General features: G+C 39.4%; 1 protein-coding gene across 6 annotated transcripts in view; it reads right to left on the bottom strand.

Moving 5' to 3' along the window:
* RUS5 (root UVB sensitive protein (Protein of unknown function, DUF647)) overlaps window positions 1-18,394 on the bottom strand; it is an 81,727-nt gene that overhangs the window by 45,552 nt on the left and 17,781 nt on the right. For 4 of the 6 annotated variants that reach the window (XM_077365744.1, XM_077365748.1, XM_077365750.1 and 1 more), the window contains exons 2-5: window positions 14,163-14,222; window positions 6,547-6,695; window positions 3,086-3,186; window positions 2,347-2,405 (exon numbers count right to left, since the gene is read on the bottom strand). In XM_077365744.1, coding sequence (XP_077221859.1) covers window positions 2,347-2,405; window positions 3,086-3,186; window positions 6,547-6,695; window positions 14,163-14,222 — 369 coding nt within the window. Of the gene's footprint in view, window positions 1-2,346; window positions 2,406-3,085; window positions 3,187-6,546; window positions 6,696-9,714; window positions 9,912-14,162; window positions 14,223-18,394 lie in introns of all 6 variants that reach the window. The other 2 variants (XM_077365747.1, XM_077365745.1) reach the window with 1 other exon arrangement.

Genomic DNA, 18,394 nt, shown 5'->3' with positions numbered 1-18,394 from the left:
AGATGCGAACAAGCTCAACTTAATTAAATCATGATGAAGTATCCATGCGTCAAGGGTTTTTTGGACTTCTTCTGCTTCAAGTCAGTGGTCTTCAGTTTAAACTTTAAAGATCTTTTGAAATGGCAATATATTGAAAAAGGAACCGAGATGGTCCACCAGAAATACAAAGAGGAAAAGCATAAAAAGACAACAAAATACAATGGAAAATACAGGAACAAACTTCTCACTGGGGAAGGAAATCGAACCACTCCAACCCCACTTTATGTACTCCAGATCTAGCGAGAGAATCCGCCTCACCATTTGCTTCGCGTCTAACATGCTTAAAAACCATAGACGACTCTGAAATGAGATCAGAAATTTCCTCAAAGTAACTAAGGAATCTCCACGGAGGAGCCACTCTCCCAGATAACCAACTAATTACATTTGAAGAATCTCCCTCCACAATCACCCTATCATAAGAATCATCACTTAGGTGCTTTATCCCTTGATATGCAGCCCTTACTTCCGCTTTAGATGAGTCAGACCTTCCAATTGGACCTGCAAAAGCCCACGATACCATCCCTCGGGAATCCCTGCATAGCCTTCCAACCCCAGCTGGACCCGGATTACCCAGGTAGGACCCATCAAAATTTAATTTAAGAAAACCTTCAGGAGGGGCTTCCCCATTCTGACTTCTTTTCTCTCTCGTCTTACCTTCAGAACACACAATGCGCCACCCCTCCCACAGATCGAAGGCTGATACGAATGTAAACAGAGGGATGCTCTTCACCCAATAAATAACCATGGCGATGATTTTATTATATAACCAATATGATGACTTTGCCACTCCTTCTAAAACTCTCGAGTTTCTTTCCTTCCAAATGACCCACCACAAAGCTATTAAACATAATCTCCAAAGCACCTTACCTTTCTTTTTCCAGGGCACAAAATCCCAACTCGAAAATAGTTCTGCTAGAGACTTTGGAAAGACCCAGTAAATACCAAAACTGTCCAGAATCGGTTTCGGTTTCGGTGGAAAATGAAACGAAATTCACAGTGAATCGGAAAAGTACCAAACTTCGCCGAAACGTTTCGGAAATTAAACGTTTCGGCTCGGAAATTTCGGTGAAACGTTTCGGTGAAGTACAAAATTTCACCCGAAATTTCGGAAATTTCGGTGAAACGTTACGGAAATTTCGGTGAAATTTTTACAAGATTTCGTCCGAAATTTCGTACCGAAACCGAAACGTTTCGGTTTTGGAGATGACCGAAACCGAAACCGAAATTTAAAACCTTGTCCAGAATGAGACCCCAAATCTCCCTTGTTACCTTGCAATGAATAAAAAGGTGGTCAATTGATTCCCCATCTCTAAACACAGCGAACAATGGTCCACCAGGCACATACCCCTTTTTCTTAGAAACTCAATGGTCAGAATCCTCCCATTACACACTGCCCAGCTGAAAAAAGATACCGATGGCGGGCCATGAAACTTCCAAACATCAGCAGAGATAGGGGCTCCAAAAGTAGGCAGCAACTGACAGTAAAAAGATTTCACGGTAAATAAGCCAGATGAATCCCATATCCATATCCTTTTGTCCAACCCACTTCTTTTTATATAACACCCCTCAATGAGATGAAGCATATGAGAGATAAACTGTAATTCTCTCTCAAAGAAATTTCTTCTGAAACAAGGATTCCAAACCACCTTATTGTGAACTCTCTCGAAGCAATCACATACCATCACTTCTTTGTCCAAGGCCATCGAGAACAAACCAGGGAAAAGCACCGCCAAAGGCTCAGCAGAACACCATGAGTCCAACCAAAATTTTATACGATCTCCTTTATATACTTTAAACCGAATTCCCGCCTCAAAGCTTTGCTTGAACCTCAAAATATTACGCCAAATTGTCCCTCCTTTCTTACCATACTTATCATCCGAACACTAGTTACCATGTAGGAAACCATACTTGCTCCCAATAACTTTTACCCATAAAGAAGATTGTTCCACACCAAAACGCCATAGCCATTTACCCAAGAGAGCACGGTTGAACTCTTTCATTCTTCGGATCCCCAACCCTCCATTCTTTATAGGAACACAAACCTTATCCCTTAAAGATCTTTATTCTTTCGAAGTTAATAATTTTACAATATATACACAAAGAATTACAATAAACAAACAAGATAAACCCTCCAAAACTAAGATAAATCAACAGAAAAGTGAGAAAATGACTTGAGAAGTACACTAGATGACCTCTTTGGTACAATGATGGATGAGAAATTCAACATCTCAACAAAACTGGATTAAAAATGAGACCACAACAAAAGAAAGATAATTTTTCCTACAATCATCAGAGTGGTAAAATTACCTGATGGCGGCAGCAGAAGCAGCAGTGCTACTTCCTGAAAAAGATCCTACACCAACAGCCTGGTACAGTTATTAAGTAAAACAATTAGCATTAAGTTCCATTCAGTCTAAATATGTTATATCACAGAATTTAAAATGCAAATAACAGAATCGGAAAAGAATAGAAGGAACAGTCAAAATAACCTAAAAATGCTTGCTCCATAATTAAAGTAGCAGCTTATTCACCTCATTTCAACACCATGAGTCTTGAAAAAGTTCAATTGATATTTCAATGGTGCTAGGGGCGTAATAAACCAATCAAGATAATGAGTTGAGAGGTTCAAATAAATACATAGTCAGAATTTGTGCCTATACGAAACCAACATTTAGCGAAAGTTCCTTAGGGTAAGTGATACTCCCCTGTCAGCAAAGTCAAGCGTAAAGAGGATTATAGATAGACAAAAAACTATCACCTCTCAATCTAACTGCAAAAAAGTAAATTATTTGATCCTCGTCATGCTTTACAATCAACTTAACTGATATTTTCTTTTCCTATACGAATACAAGTCTAATCTAGATGATACTTCGAATGAAAAATAAAAAATTTCACCATAGTGAATTGCAACTGAGTTTCAATAAAAAAAATATATATTCATAAAGGAGATGATACACACACTGTTTTTAGTTCCTTAGTACACATTCCCAAGGAAAAAGAAGTCACATATTTGGGTAGAATTGAGCATCTTACTATCATCAAGTACCTTTAGGAGACTTGATGTCACCAATGTTTGACAGATCCATGCGGTCACATTTGTAGGGAACTGCAATAGCATATATTCCAAGTAATCATCTGAAACAGATCCTGGATAATAGTCCCGATGTCAAAATACAAACTTAATACATCACTCAGGGGATCATAATTGAAGCATTAAATGGTCTTGAAATCTAATAATTTAGTTATTTTTAACACATGCTTCTTGGTATTCCAGATCAAGACATAAGAAACTTTTGAATGGATGGAAAACTGGCAAAGGGGTCATTATCAATACAATTTATCTCAGAATAGATGTTCTAGATTGGAATAAAAAAAGAAGCAAATAAAGAGTCAATCAACGAGATCTGTAGCAAATTGCATTCAATAGACTTCATTACCGTTATCCATGAATCAGAATGACTGCTGAACCTATCATTATAATACTAATAGGTAATAGCTACATTTCTTGAATCCAAAATATCTTCGCGAATTTAAGAGCAACAATATGGGATATCAATTATTCTGGTTTTGATATATAAACCCGAAATTGGTCCATCATATCTCTCAGGACTTTTTTTTTGAATGGTAGCAATTTTCATTCAAAAGCAAAAAGGAAGACTAACGAGGTCAACCCAGATAAATACAAGGGAAGTGAATCGTATCTTTCTGGACTTCTACAACCTTCTCATCCACGATGACAATATTACCACCTTACCATGATGTTTCAACGAGGAAAAAATCCTCTATCACTAAGGGATTTCCAGTCCATCTGAGGAGTCTTATGTGCTTTCAACTTTGTTAAAGTATAAAAGATAAATAACGCCTTTCTCCAACAGCTCAAGCTTTTGGAGAAGTTGGTAAGTTAACAAGGTATCAGAGCCAAAGGTCTCGAGTTCAAACCTCCCGGATAGCAAAAATCCACATGCGATGGTCGGCCCAAAGTGGGACCACATGTGCCACGTGTTTGCCAAGTGGGCCACACGTGCGGGGGAGTGTTAAATTATAAAAGATAAATAATGCCTTTCTCCAACAGCTAAAGCTTTTGGAGAAGTTGGTAAGTTAACATGGTATCAGAGCCAAAGGTCTCGAGTTCAAACCTCCCGGATAGCAAAAATCCACATGCGATGGTCAGCCCAAAGTAGGACCACATGTGCCATGTGTTTGCCAAGTGGGCCACACGTGCGGGGGAGTGTTAAAGTATAAAAGATAAATAACGCCTTTCTCCAACAGCTTAAGCTTTTGGAGAAGTTGGTAAGTTAACAAACTTATCCTGAAGTTTTGAATCATTTAGCTTGTGACGTGTTGACCGGGGCTAGGGCCAACGAAGAGGCCCCATTAGTAAGGAGGAGTGGACTCATGATCACATGGATCGCACTTGTTACAAAATTGGAGGGAAAGATTTTGAGCAAGCGACAGTTGAGGGTAGGGCGTCAAGAAGTCTGTAGTTTGTCTATTCCACTTATAGTCCTGCCACTGGTAAGCACTCAACAAAATCTGCAGCTGGCCCCGGGAGTTTTAGAACTCGAGAAGCTGCTTAGAAAGAATTTAAGTTTTCGGTTATCATTGTCGGAAGTTTGTCACTCTCACTACTAGAATCTTTAAGGTGAATAATGAATGACTGACAGTGGTATGACAATTATATACAACAATAAACAGAACTTGATCTCCTCTTTGCAATCATGATTTTTGTGGATCTTTGGATGTTTTGTCACTTTATTCATGTAATTGAGTATCATCGCAAAAACCAAACGTTCAGCAACTGAGAAGATGCAGCTCCAATTTAGGATAAGAGTTTCAATAGAACAAGAGAACAACATATTCGAAGCATTTCATATTTAGATACAATCACAATATGCTTTTTAATGGTTGGATACAGTCACAATATTTCATTTACCAAGCTGTATAACGATGAGATGTAAGGAACTACATGTATTTTTCATAAAAGTTATTGCCTAACTAGCAAACAAATTGTCAGAAATAAATATATATAGGGAATTGCTAGCAACCATCGCAAAAGGCATTTCGCGGCTGGACTGTTGCACTTCAGACCAGCCACCACGTGAATGGAGACAAAAGCTGTTGTCTCCATTCACGAGGTGGCTGGTCTGACATGCGACAGACCAGCCGCAAAATGCCTTTTGTGATGGACCCTAGCAAATCCTATATATATATATATATATATAATAAGAGAAAACAGTTCCTGCGCTCGAGCACAGATAGCTTATCTGCGCTCGAGTGAGAAAACAAGGGTGGGCCCACATTTTTTGGGTGATCCTAAGCATTCATTTTAAAGGGCCCATAATGGATGGGGTGTGTACCAAAAATCAGCTCCATTGGATCATCTTAGGGTGTCCATTTGTGGGGGGGAAATGGACAGATACTGTTTGTCCACAAATCTGCCCATTTTTCACCCGAAAAATGGAAGGGTTAGGATGATCCAATGGGGCTGATTTTTGGTACACACCCCATCCATGATGGGGCCTTTCAAATGAATGCTTAGGATTACCCAAAAAATGTGGGCCCACCATGTTTTCTGCACTCGAAAGCAGATAAGCTTATCTGCGCTCGAGCGCAGGAACTGTTCTCTCTCTCTCTCTCTCTCTCTCTCTCTCTCTCTCTCTCTCTCTCTCTCTCTCTCACACACACACACACACACACACACACACATATATATATATATATATATATATATATATATATATCCAGAGGTCCTTAAATTAGAGACTAAAAAAAAGATAGAAAATAGCAGCACTGTGATTGCCATACATAATTTTAGATAGGGATTTCTGCCGACATGTCCCGAAACAAGTCCCGTATTTGAATACCATTTTCCACTTAATCATTGAAAATTCGGTAATATCTAAGCAGTAAGGAATTTAGAATTTTATTACTAGAAGATCCCTAAAGGTCGACCTCTGTTAACTACTGTAAGTGTTATTAATTAGATCAAAACTTCACCCTTTTTGGCTTATTAAGCATATGACCAGGGAGAGAGAGAGAGAGAGAGAGAGAGAGAGAGAGACTCCTCAAACCAGCTAAACCTTGCAAACTAGCCAAGAAGCTTTGATGCATTTTTCTCTTGAAGAACCATCGATTACAAACGGTACTTTGTTGGTCCTAACCTCCCTTGCATTATTGCTACTGATAGAAGGCTTCAAAAACCAGGAAATTCCAGTTTTCAATTGGAGATCCATGGATTCCAGTTCCACAAACACTATTTTCAAGGCCATGTATGCATAGGATTACAATAGTAAAAATGCCAAAATAGCCTACAATTTAAAGGAACTGCATAATAGTATAAGAATCGCATGCAAATGCAACAATTCAGAATGAGAACAGACCACGATCTACACAGAACTACTAACATAAAATTCAATCAGTAAAGTATATGCTTTAGAAGATGAATAAACCAACCATGGAGTGAGAATATGAACCACGAACAAATAAGGAAAGCATGATGATTGTCACCTGGAAATCCGGCAGGTAAGATAAAATCCTTCACAATGTTTGGGAGCCAAGATAGTTCTGTGTTGAGGTTTGTATCTTGAAATTCATTTTCTGTGGATCCACATTCCTCCAAAACAGTTTGTAACCGTAAGTCATAGCCCAATATGTACCTGCTAGCATAATAATTCATGAAAACAAACAAGAAAACAAATTACCAGCTTGTATGATCTGAAATCAAGAAATCTTGCACACAAGCAGATTAGATAATTTTGGCTGACGATGATGTGGAGAGAACTAAACCACTTACCCACTTTTTTTGCATCTCAAACACAATAAGAATAAAATAAGCTTCTCATTTTTTGAAAGTCTCAACAAAGCCTGAGAGAATACGCAAATCAGAACTACCATAGTCGTTAAGGGCAGATGGAACAGGGAGTAGTATATTACACCTAGTAGTTTCAGTTTTAGTTTTCCTCAATAGCTTTGGTTTCATCACAACAAAATAATCGTTAAGGGCAGATGGAACAGGGAGTAGTATATTACACCTAGTAGTTTCAGTTTTAGTTTTCCTCAGTTTAATAGAGGGTGTCAATACTGAGAAATATGGCAGATGCATATCCAGGGATAACACTGTAAAGAATGTCTAATAACATACTAGAATACTGAATAAGGATATGGAGCTCACAAATGGAACTTTATTCAAGAAAAAATGATACATGAAGGCTCAACGAAATGGAACCCAGGAGTAAGGCATCCATATGAGTGAATCATCAATAAAAGGCCTTAAGGTCTTGTTGTTTGTGTTGTAAGAGGAGAAGAGAGAAGAGAAGAGAATGTGATAAGTGTGAGTTAGGGATAGCTCCCCCTCACTATGTATTTATATAAATGAGAAAAGAGTACAAGGACCAAAGTGCCCTTAGGCACATATACACTTGTAACACTTCCCCTCAAGCTGGAATGTATATATCAAGTATTCCTAGCTTGGTACAAATATCATTTAGCTTAGCTTTACTCAAGGACTTGGTAAAACATCAGCTAGTTGTGACCCTGCCCCGTCTGCATCACAAAATCCTTCCAACTACTCATGCCCATGTTTCTTGAATAGCAATCTTTTCCCTGGAGCACCTTTCAAGTATCTAATAATCAGAATTACTACTACCCAATGAGAGGTATATGGTGAGCTCATAAACTGGTTGGCTACCCCCACAGCATATGAGATATATGGACGAATGACTGTGAGGTATATAAGTTTGCCAGCCAACCTACTGTACCTGCCAGAATCATCTAACAATTCTCCCTCATCTGGAAGAGGTTTTGCATTTGGGTCCATAGGCATGGCAGTAGGTTTCACCCCAAGAGAACATGTCTCATCTAATAAGTCCAATACAAACTTTCTTTGCGAAAGGGAAAAACCACTGCAAGAATAGGCTACCTCAATCCCAAGAAAGTATCCCAAGCGACCCAGATCCTTCGTGGAGAACTCTTTCTGTAGGAAAATCTTCAACTTCTGTATGCCCACTGAATCACTACCTATGATGATAATGTCATCCACATGCACTATAAGAACATGCCCGCCATCAGACTGATAGCTAAAGACGGAGTGATCAACTATGCATTGTTTCATGCCAAATTTCATAATAGCATCACTGAATCTCCCAAACCATGCTCTAAGAGATTGTTTGAGACCATATAACGATTTGCGAAGTCTGCAAATTGAGGAGGACATCTCCTCCTGAACAACATACCCAGGAGGTTGCTCCATATAAACCTCCTTAGGGAAGTCCCCATGTAGGAAGGCATTTTTAACATCAAGCTGATACAAGGGCCATCCTCGGTTGACGGCTAGTGAAATACACACTCGATCCGAGGGGATTTTGGCAACTGGGGAGAATGTCTCTATATAGTCAACTCCAAATGTCTGCGTATAACCCTCGGCAGCCAAGCGCGCCTTAAGGCGCTCAACTGTCCCATCTGGCAAGTATTTGATGGAAAATACTTAACGACAGTGCACGGACTAAGCACCACGACATGGAGGGACCAAATTCCAAGTATGATTGGCCTGAAGAGCGGCCATCTCAAGATCCATAGCAACACACCATCCTAGATGAGCTAGGGCATCGAGCACAGACTGCAATAAAGAAATAGAAGACAAGAAAGATACAAAACTGCGAAATAGAGGAGAGAGGTGATCATAAGAGACAAAGTTAGAAATACGATGTGCAATAGAATGAGAATAAGTACGGGTAACAATAGGAGATCTACATGCACATCTGGAGAGGGAAGAAGAGGTACCTGAGAGGGAGAAGCCAGCATCTCGGCTGAGAAGACGATGCCTCGGGAGTAGGGCGGGGGACATCAGGCCTCGGTCGCCGCTGATAGATCTTCAAAGGAGCTGGAGGAGGGGCCGAAGTCACCTGTAATGGAGGAAAAGATGACACAAGAGGATCGGGCAGAATGAGAAAAGGAAGAGGAACTTGAGATTCGGGGACAATGGGGCTGCTCTCAGCAGGAGCAGTAAAGAAAGAAACAAACTCAAAGAAGGTGACATTGTGGAAACAAATAAGCAACGCAGCCGAGGGCTATAACAACTATAACCCTTTTGGGTGCAAGAGTATCCCAGAAAGACACATCTCTCCGCCCAAGGATCGAACTTATCGAGGCCAGGAGAGAGGTTGTGGACAAAGCAAACACAACAAAATACCCATCGAGTGAGGAAAAGGTTGTTGAGGATGTAAGACGGAGAAAGGAGATTTTCCCTCAAAAATAGAGGGAAGGCGATTAGCCAGGAAACAAGAGGTAAGGATGGAATCGCTTCAATAGGCCTTAGGGACCCGCATCTGAAAGAGAAGAGCGTGGGCCATATTAAGTAAATATCTCAATTTTCGCTCAGCTACACCATTTTGTTGAGAAGTATAAGCACAAGAGGACTGACGCACGATGCCATGAGTAGAGATAAGAAGTCTTGAAAGCCATTAGATGTAGAAAAGTAATCCCTGGCATTATTATTGCGCAAACATTTAAGAGTAATTATATTGAGTGGTAATCTTTGCATGAAAGGTGCGAAAAGCATGAAAGACCTCACAATGGTCTTTAAGTAAAAAGAGCCATGTCATACGAGAAAAGCCAACAATAAAAATGATCAAGTATTTATATCCAAAAAAGGGACATAGTCCTCGAGGGACCCCATACATGTACCAACGCAAAAGGACTCGAGACCCGACCAACAACTCTGGAGGAAAAGATACACGATAGTGCTTCCCAAGGTGACAATGCCACTGATAAGCGTCGACGGAAGTACGCAAAATGGCATGCGAGGGTGTACAGTCAAGACGATAAAGTTCATCCACCTCACATCCCGAGCCAATCATCCTCCCAGTCGAGAGATCCTGAAATAGACAATAAGAAGGAAAAAAAGAGACAGGACAGTTAAGATTCTTGGTAAGTTGGCTAACATAAAGTAAATTAAAACGGGACTTAGGAACACAAATAACTGACGACAAGGTAAGAACATAATGTGGAGAGATAGTACCAACACCTGAAATGAGAGTAGTGGCCCCATTAGCGAGAGTAATAAAATGAGTGACAGAAGTAAAGGGCCGAAATTAACTTAAGGAAGCATAATTACCCGTCATGTGATTCGAGGCCCCGGAATTAACAATCCAAGAACTGGAGGTAGTGAGAAAAGAAGCGGGTGAATTACCTTACTATGTAAAACCTCTAGTAGATGGGAGACTGGTCGTGCGGATGCGCTGAAGCTCCTCAAAGTCGGCCTTGGAGACAATAAAAGTATCACTAGGTGTTGCAGCTAGGCCGGCAAAGGATGATGTAGGCACATCAGGAAAGGTGGCAATAGTGATATGAGTAGAACGGTGTGGATGGAGCTCGGGATGCAAGGCATAGCAAGTATCCACATGATGTTCAGCCACCTGACAGTGAGTGGAGTAAGGGCGGCCCCGCCCACCAGTACCACAGCCACAACCAAAATCTCGATCACCTCCACGGCCTCTACAACCCCTACCACAGCAAAGGTACCACCGGCGTGGCCAGAATTGTCACCACTATCAAAGGCGGCGAGTGCAGAACCATCAGCAGAGGCAGCATGAGAAAAATCACCCAGGAGACACTATTGGGCACGAGAATAAAACTCTGTGATGGAGGCAATGGGCCCGGAGCCAATAATCTGCCGTTTGAGATGCAAAAAGTCAGCGCCCAAGGCGTCAAGGAAGTGAACAATGCGGAGATGTTCCCGTTGCCAGCATAAAGTGGCCAGATCAGCGATGAGAGGCATAAATACATCGAGCTGCTAACAAAGTAAACCAAACTAGCTGTAGAAGGCAGCTAGGGGTGTATCGCCATGCTGGAGGCACATCCACTACGAGTATGTGGCACAAGCGCATGTGAGGTTATCAACCTCAGAATATAGGACAGTTGTATGATCCCAGATCTCCTTGGAGTTCTTAAGGCACATCGTCATGCCCGCAACGTGAGGTGGAGGGCATCATCCTGCCGCCATTGAACAGATGAGGGATACATAGAAGAGGGAGGACCACGCTCAATGAAATCAACCTTACCTCTAGCTAGGAGGTAGGTCTCAACCGCCATACACCAATTGCAATAGATGGACCCATCAAGTTTTTTGGAAGTTATCTGTGGGTAAGAGTGCTCCATAGAAGGAGAGTAGCTAGAAGAAGACAAAGGTGGAAGAGTCGAGATGACAGCAGGAGTCATGATGACAGGGGGATCCATGATGACAGAAATAAAAGGAGACTCTCAACCACAACTACGGCAAAGGAACAAAAGAAAAGGGAATCACACAACGGGCCTATACAAGATACAGCAGCTCCGAAAAAGACATAGTCGACATAGGCATAGTATCACTAGCGAAAAGGAGAATATGGGCTAATAGAGAAGATCGGAGCCGATAAGACGTGAAAAATATAGAGCAAGGGTGACTTAGGTCATGACCTGGAAGTGGAGTGAAAGAAAGAAACCCTAGTGTGTCTTAGAAAGGATTTGGGAGAGGAATACTGATGCAGGCGCATCTTATGGTGAAATCATATCCCGCTGAATATCCCTCACGAGAGAGTTATCAGACATTCGCAAGATTACATTCAATAATATCTTTGTTTCCTTTTGCAAGTAAGTCACTTTTATTTAGGGATTTAGAAGTTTAAAAAGTAGAAAAGTTTACTTTATTAGAATTCTAGTATAAGTTTATATCTATTTTTTTGGAAGAGTAATTTTAGGATTTTAACTAAGGTAGTAGTTGTTTGTAGTAGGAGTCTTAATTAGGGAATTATTGGTCTTTTGTATATAACTGTCGAATGTGGAGAATAGGGGGACTTTTATCGACAGAAAATATACTTGGGTTTGTTAATAGAAGCGTAGCTTCTTCTGTGGGTTACGGTTTCCACACCATCTCATTAATTTGGTATCAGAGCACAAGGTTGTTAGTGCCGTTCGTTGTGAAGAGGCGACTATCATGTCAAGCAATCGTGAACGTGATCGAGGTGTTCATGCTCCTCGTCAAGATCATCAAATAGATGAAAATGAAGATTTAAGGAGGCAAATCCATCAACTTACGAAACGTGTAGCGCATCTCGAAATTCGGAGAGGTTATAAAAATAGTCTCTTCTCGAAAGATTTTAACCCTTTTGATCATCGTGCTTCGCGGGGTGAGACAGGTGAAAGGGAAGTTCAAGATCGGATGGGTTTTGGCTATATAGAGGCGGCGTGCCCAAACCGAAGTTACTTTAATATGAATGAGGAATTTGATGAGTTGGTCGAATCAAAGGTTTTAAATGAACAACCACATCTAGAGTTGGTCGAAGAGTTTGAAGAGTTGGTCGAATCGAAGGTTCTAGATGAACAACCGCATTTTGACGACTACAGTGATGATGAGGGTGACGAGATCATTTTGAATAATCGTGGCGAGGCATTGGTTACTCGGCGTACTACGAATAATATTATCATTGATGGTGGGAGTTGCGAGGATGTGGTGACACAAGAGATGGTTGTTGTTTGCTACGAAACCATGAACGGAGAAGCAAAAGAAATTGGATCTGACGGCATGGAGATCGAAGTGGAGGGTAAATGGCGAAATACTAATTTGATTTCTTCATCATTTTTCTGGATCCATTTTTATTAGATGATAAATCAAAGCCCGTAACGGATGTTTATGAATTCACGTCGTTCAAGATCAAGAAAGATTATCTATTCGTCCTAGAGATTATGCAGAAGAGTCTGATGCTCTAGAGTTTCAAATGATTAGTGTTCTTCGACACTTCAAAATTCGAGGACGAGTTTTTCTAATTCATGGGGACATGATGCCAACGAAAATTAGTAAGAACGTGCACTCTTTAGAGATTCAAATCCGAGGACGGATATTCTCCAACCCGAGGAGTTATTGATGCAGACGCTTCTATCACGGAGACTTGTTTTGCCGAAAATTCAGCTAGAAAGGCATATTAACAAACCTGCCTATCTAAAGGATTTCTTTCCCTAATTTTATCATTATCTTTAACTAAAATTTAGTAGTGTAGGATTCTAGGATTTACTTAGTTTTCTTTTGATTGATGGGTTAAGTAATTGCTTGTGTTAGGAGTCTTTTTAGTGATTCTTTTTTGCTTTATGTAAGTATAAAAAAAAGTATGAACGATTAGAAAAGGGACTTGTTTTTTTGGATGAAATAAAACTTCACATCTTGGTGGTTTGGGTGAACAGAAGCATTGCTTCTTCTTGGAATCGGTTACGGACTTTTTCTAAAAAAATGTACTAGGTGTTATTTTTGGTTCTTCCTTCTTTGCTCTCATTAAATACTAGGGCTTGAGGAGTAGAGTTAGGATTTGGAGAGTTAAGAAGATTAGGATGAGGACTAGGATGGTAGGGTTCGGGTTAGGATGTGAGGGTTAGGGAAGGGTTGTCAGGTTATGGGTAGTCGGGATTTTGGCGGGTTTTGGGGTAGGGGTTAGGGTCCGAGGCAAATTTTGGGGTAGGGGTTAGGGTCGAAGGGGGGTTTGATGGGCCTGGAAAGAGAATGAAAGAGGCGAGGTGAATGTGGGGATTTTCCGGCCGGTGTTGGAGAGGGAATGAAGAAGGCGAGGGGAATGGGAGGGTTTCCGGCACGTGGTGGGTTAGGATACGGTTTGGGGTTAGGGTAGAGGGTATGTACGTGGAGATGAGGATGAAGGCTGAAGAGGGTGAGGGTTTAGGGTCTGATAGCAGGGAGGAGATGGTGGGCTGATGGCGGGGGGGAGAAGAAGGAGAAGGGAGGGGGGAACAATCGTGGTCCCTAGGGGATCAAAATCCTAGGGCTCTGATACCATATTGAGAGAGGAGAAGAGAGAAGAGGAGGATGGAATAAGTGTGAGTTTGGGATAGCTCCCCCTCACTTATGTATTTATATAAATGAGAAAAGAGTACAAGGACCAAAATGCCCTTAGGCACATATACACTTCTAACAGTTTGCAAATAGAAAGTAACAGAAATATCATTTTTTAAACCAGTTCTTGCATCCACAATTTGATTGAGTGTGATGGTTTACCAGAGAAGGTGGATTCCTCTGATTTTTAATTTACCACTATGCATTAAATTCCAAGCCAGCAAGATAGAAATTGGAAGAGAATATTAGAATTCACCTCTTTCTAGTACCATTGTCATATCTTTCAACTAATAATGTATGTGTCTCTCCTGGGGATCTGCAAAAAAAGTAATATGATGGGCAAAAGAAAAATGCAGCAGTAATAAACAAGACACAAGTTTAGCACAATCCACCAATCCTTGAAAAAGAGGAATTACCTTCAGCCAACAGCTGGAATACGACATGAAATGTTAAATATAGAAAATAATAAAAAGGTAATAATTACAATAATCTAAATAAATGAATGGAAAATGTTAGTTGGAATTACCATTTTTGTTTAAATGTTCTATAATTTGCTAGTATTCAAGTTACTTGCCAAACAGAGTTCTTCTAAGTTATCCTTCTGTCGTCCAGTTTTTATTCTTCTGTACTGTATGCAGGGCTGTAAACACATCATCTAGCAATAGAGAACTTAATCTGTTTCAGTGTGCATGTTCCTCTCTTTTTGCAGGGTAGCAGCAGAGCATAATATGAAAATAATAACTTAATTGTTCGGCCCCACCAAGGGTGTAGAGAGAAAGAGTGCAGTTGGGCCCCACCAAGGGTATGAAGGGGAGAGAGAGAGAGAGAGAGAGAGAGAGAGAGAGAGAGAGAGAGAGATTTTATTAACCTGTTGAAGGAATGTGTCAGACTTAAACTATTAACCGGTTAAATGAGGATATGTGGAAGACTACGCTTTTGGCGTCAATTCATGTTAAAGGGAGAGAATTTATCCTACAAGGGGGTGCGAATTTATCATCGCCCATAAAAAAATGCAAAGCCATGATTAGCCAATCGGTAGTGTCATGGACCATAAGCAGCATACGAGAGGATATTGATCTTTTACATAATCACTTTATGATGTAAACTAGACATGCACCTTCATTTTGAAAATGCATCAACGATTAGGCACAATGTCATGGTGTCAATGCTAAAGAATCTTTAAAAACAATTATTCAACATAAAAATTTCTCGATTGCTAGCTTAGCAAAGTGTGTTAACTATCTGAATCAAACAAATTTAGCATTAAATGCTACACTAACTATCATTAAACCTTATCCTATCACGCAACAAAGGTTAGTTGAGGGTCAAAGTGTCACTTACAAGACTGATTCCTCATATGTTAACATGCTTAGGAATCAATCCTACCCCAAGTAGGTGATATGATCTCAAGCATGCATGGTTAATAACTAGATGTGACATATCCAATGTCCCGCACAGTTATAATAAGCTGCATTGTTGCCTATGTATGCAAATGCACTCTTCAAGTCTCGATAGATAAGTTCCAAACAATTATCGATAGTTCAAAACCAGCTACGCTTCTACTTCGTAACATTATATCTAGTTCCTTGTCAATCATCATTCTTGTCATGTTCTTTCTACTCTAGCTCTCTATGCAGCTTTTGCAACATAATGTATACGATGGAACCCTCAACTGCTTCATCTCCTATAAAATCACAATTCTTAGTCCCATGATCATCATTAGTAGATGTATCACCAATCTAGCATATGTGCTTATACATTACTAATTGCTGAATAGGAAATAGCATACAACCATTCGTACCACATATTGGCATCTTTGATCTTTCTGTATAGGTCCACAAAGGTATTTCTGAATCTACTCCAATATTATTTTTCATATTCCCACATATTTCTGTCATTAAGATTATGTTATTTGTACCACAAACTCCCCTTGTCTTTTATTATTTAACCGGCTGTCAAAAGTCATTACAATTCCCAAAAAGCTCTCAGAATGTTATCAAATAAGAAAATACAAGTTAAGTTTGTGCAAGTATCAAAATATGGTGGTGCCAATATAAGTAGCCTTTAGTTAATGGTAATTAATTCAAAGAATTATATGATTAAGAAGATGTCAAGGGAAGAATAGGAAATTGGTTCTTAAAAGGTGGAAACGAGTTTCAAAAAAATGGGCAATGGGATTTTTTTTTTTTTTTTTTTTTTTTTTTTTTTTTTTTTTGGAGAGAAATAAGAAATGGGTTTCTGAAATTTTGAAAAAGCAATTGAGTAGAATTTGAGGAAACGTGCTCCCCATTTCAGAAATGAGTATGCACTCATTTTTCTAGGAAACATGTAAGACAATCAGAAAAGAGCTCCCTGATAACTATGGTTCTTGCTCAGCACTATTCTTTTTGTTTGTAAATGGCCTTTTACCAAATGAACATGAAAACACCTTTCCTCATGGTGAACATTTACAAGGAGTTTATGCATGAAACCCCATCCAATTAGTCTCCTTTGCAATCTACATAAAGCTTTATATGCCCTCAAGCAAGCTACTAGCATGCATGGCTTTCAGAATCACAATTTTGTGATGCGTTCTCTTGATTGGTGTTTGATAAGTCTCCTTCAGTTTCATCATTATTCACTTCCACCTCCACTCATGGCTTTATTTTTCTCACAGTATATGTTGATGACTGTCAATTAATGCAACGAGTTTGAGTCCATCCATAAGTTGGAGAGACATTGTCAAAGCCAGTATTTGTTTTTAAAAATTATCATCAATCACTTCCAAATAAGATTTGGGTCACCTCCACCACTTCCGAAGAATTGAAGTTGCTTGGTCTTGGTCCTCTCATGTTCGTTTCCTAATACAACAATAACAAAGCTGTGATCTTCTATGTCAACTGAAATTTGAAGTATTTTATATATTATTGTGAACTTCTGACAGTCAGTTGGCAGCCTCCTCTACCTAACACTCGTTCTTAATTTATTCAATTCAAGACAATCTTAAAATAAGAAAATTTTGAGAAAGTCAAACAATATTTTGAAGTATCAGTGAAATATTTTATTCAATTCAAGACAATCTTGAAATAAGAAAATTTTGAGAAATTCATACAATATTTCGAAGTATCAGTGAAACTAAAAATCCAAAATATATATATATATATATATATATATATATATATATATATATATATATATATATATATATAAGAAATCCATGTCCTAGTCAGTTCTCTAATAGTTTATGAAAAGTATCAGGACCAAATATCCTTGCATAGTGGATAATTATGATCTCTAACTTCTAATAATTTATCCATATAATTTATTAGAATGTTTAGAGCCCACTCGTTCATGAACATGTAACATATAGTTTTCATATATTTACAAAATGGTATATAGATACATAACCAAGAAATAAAATTATAAAGAGAAATAATGAATATAGGGGAAAATGTTTAAACTATTAAACTTATTATCCAACTAGTCTAGAAGTTCACATCTATGAAAAGAAACTTGTAATGCTCTTTTGGGTCAACTGAGATTATTTAGTTGGTATTTGTAGTTTCCCAATTTAGTTGTTTGTAAAGACTTAATTTATTATTCTTATACATTGGGTAATCTAAAAGACCCCTTAAATCCCTCAAGTACCTTCAAATATAGACTTCTTAATCTAAAAAGATTTAGATATCTCATTAAAATACTATTAGTTTAACCTTATTTACATGCTAGAATGTAGTTGATAACCTTTCCCCTTAATGAGAGTTATAAAACTCTTCTTTCCTTTTTAGCAAAATTTAAATGATACTGTTAGAAGGTGTATGAATTTGCCTACGGGCATTATGTTCTTTGTACTCTTTCTCTTTGATATAAATACAGAAGTGAGGGGGAGCATCTCCCTAACTCACTCTTTTTCTTTCATTATCTTCTCTTCTTCTCCTCTCTCAACATGGTATCAGAGCCCTAGGATTTTGATCCCCTAGGGACCACCATTGTTCCCTCTCCCTTCTCCTTCTTCTTCTTCCTTAATCCTCCACGTCTCCACTCGCCACAACTCCTTCTCTCCTCCACGCAAAACCCTAACGGTAAAACCCTCCACGTCACTAACCCTCTAAACCCCATTTGTCGTGATCCTCATCTCTAACGCTCATCTCCAACCCCCATGCTCCTCCCTCCACCCTTGTTGAGAACCCTACATTCTCTCTAATACCTCTCTTATAATCCTGTTCACCAACTCATTGTGCCTTCAACCTTTTAAATCCCATCACTAAAGGGGTTTTTCCTTCTTATTGTACCTTTTTCCCCTCTCCTTCATGGCCTAAATTCCCGTTGATGTTCTTCTCATTCATCTCCGCGGCTCCGATTTCGTCCCCTCGCTTTCCTTTCTCCTTTTCTTTGGCTAGTGCTTATATCACCTTATCTATGTCTCTTCTTCGGAGCCGCAGTGCACGCCACGTGTTCGATGATATGTCCGAGTGAGGTGTTAAGCCTCCAATTTCATCTTCTAGCCTA

The sequence above is a fragment of the Tasmannia lanceolata genome, unplaced genomic scaffold (genome assembly GCF_043159265.1).
Source record: "Tasmannia lanceolata isolate RefF3 unplaced genomic scaffold, GAP_Taslan_0.1 ptg000023l, whole genome shotgun sequence".
NCBI classification, from domain to species: Eukaryota; Viridiplantae; Streptophyta; class Magnoliopsida; order Canellales; family Winteraceae; genus Tasmannia; species Tasmannia lanceolata.
Note: the sequence above shows the minus strand (reverse complement) of the source record. Positions and strands in the feature narration are given on the sequence as shown.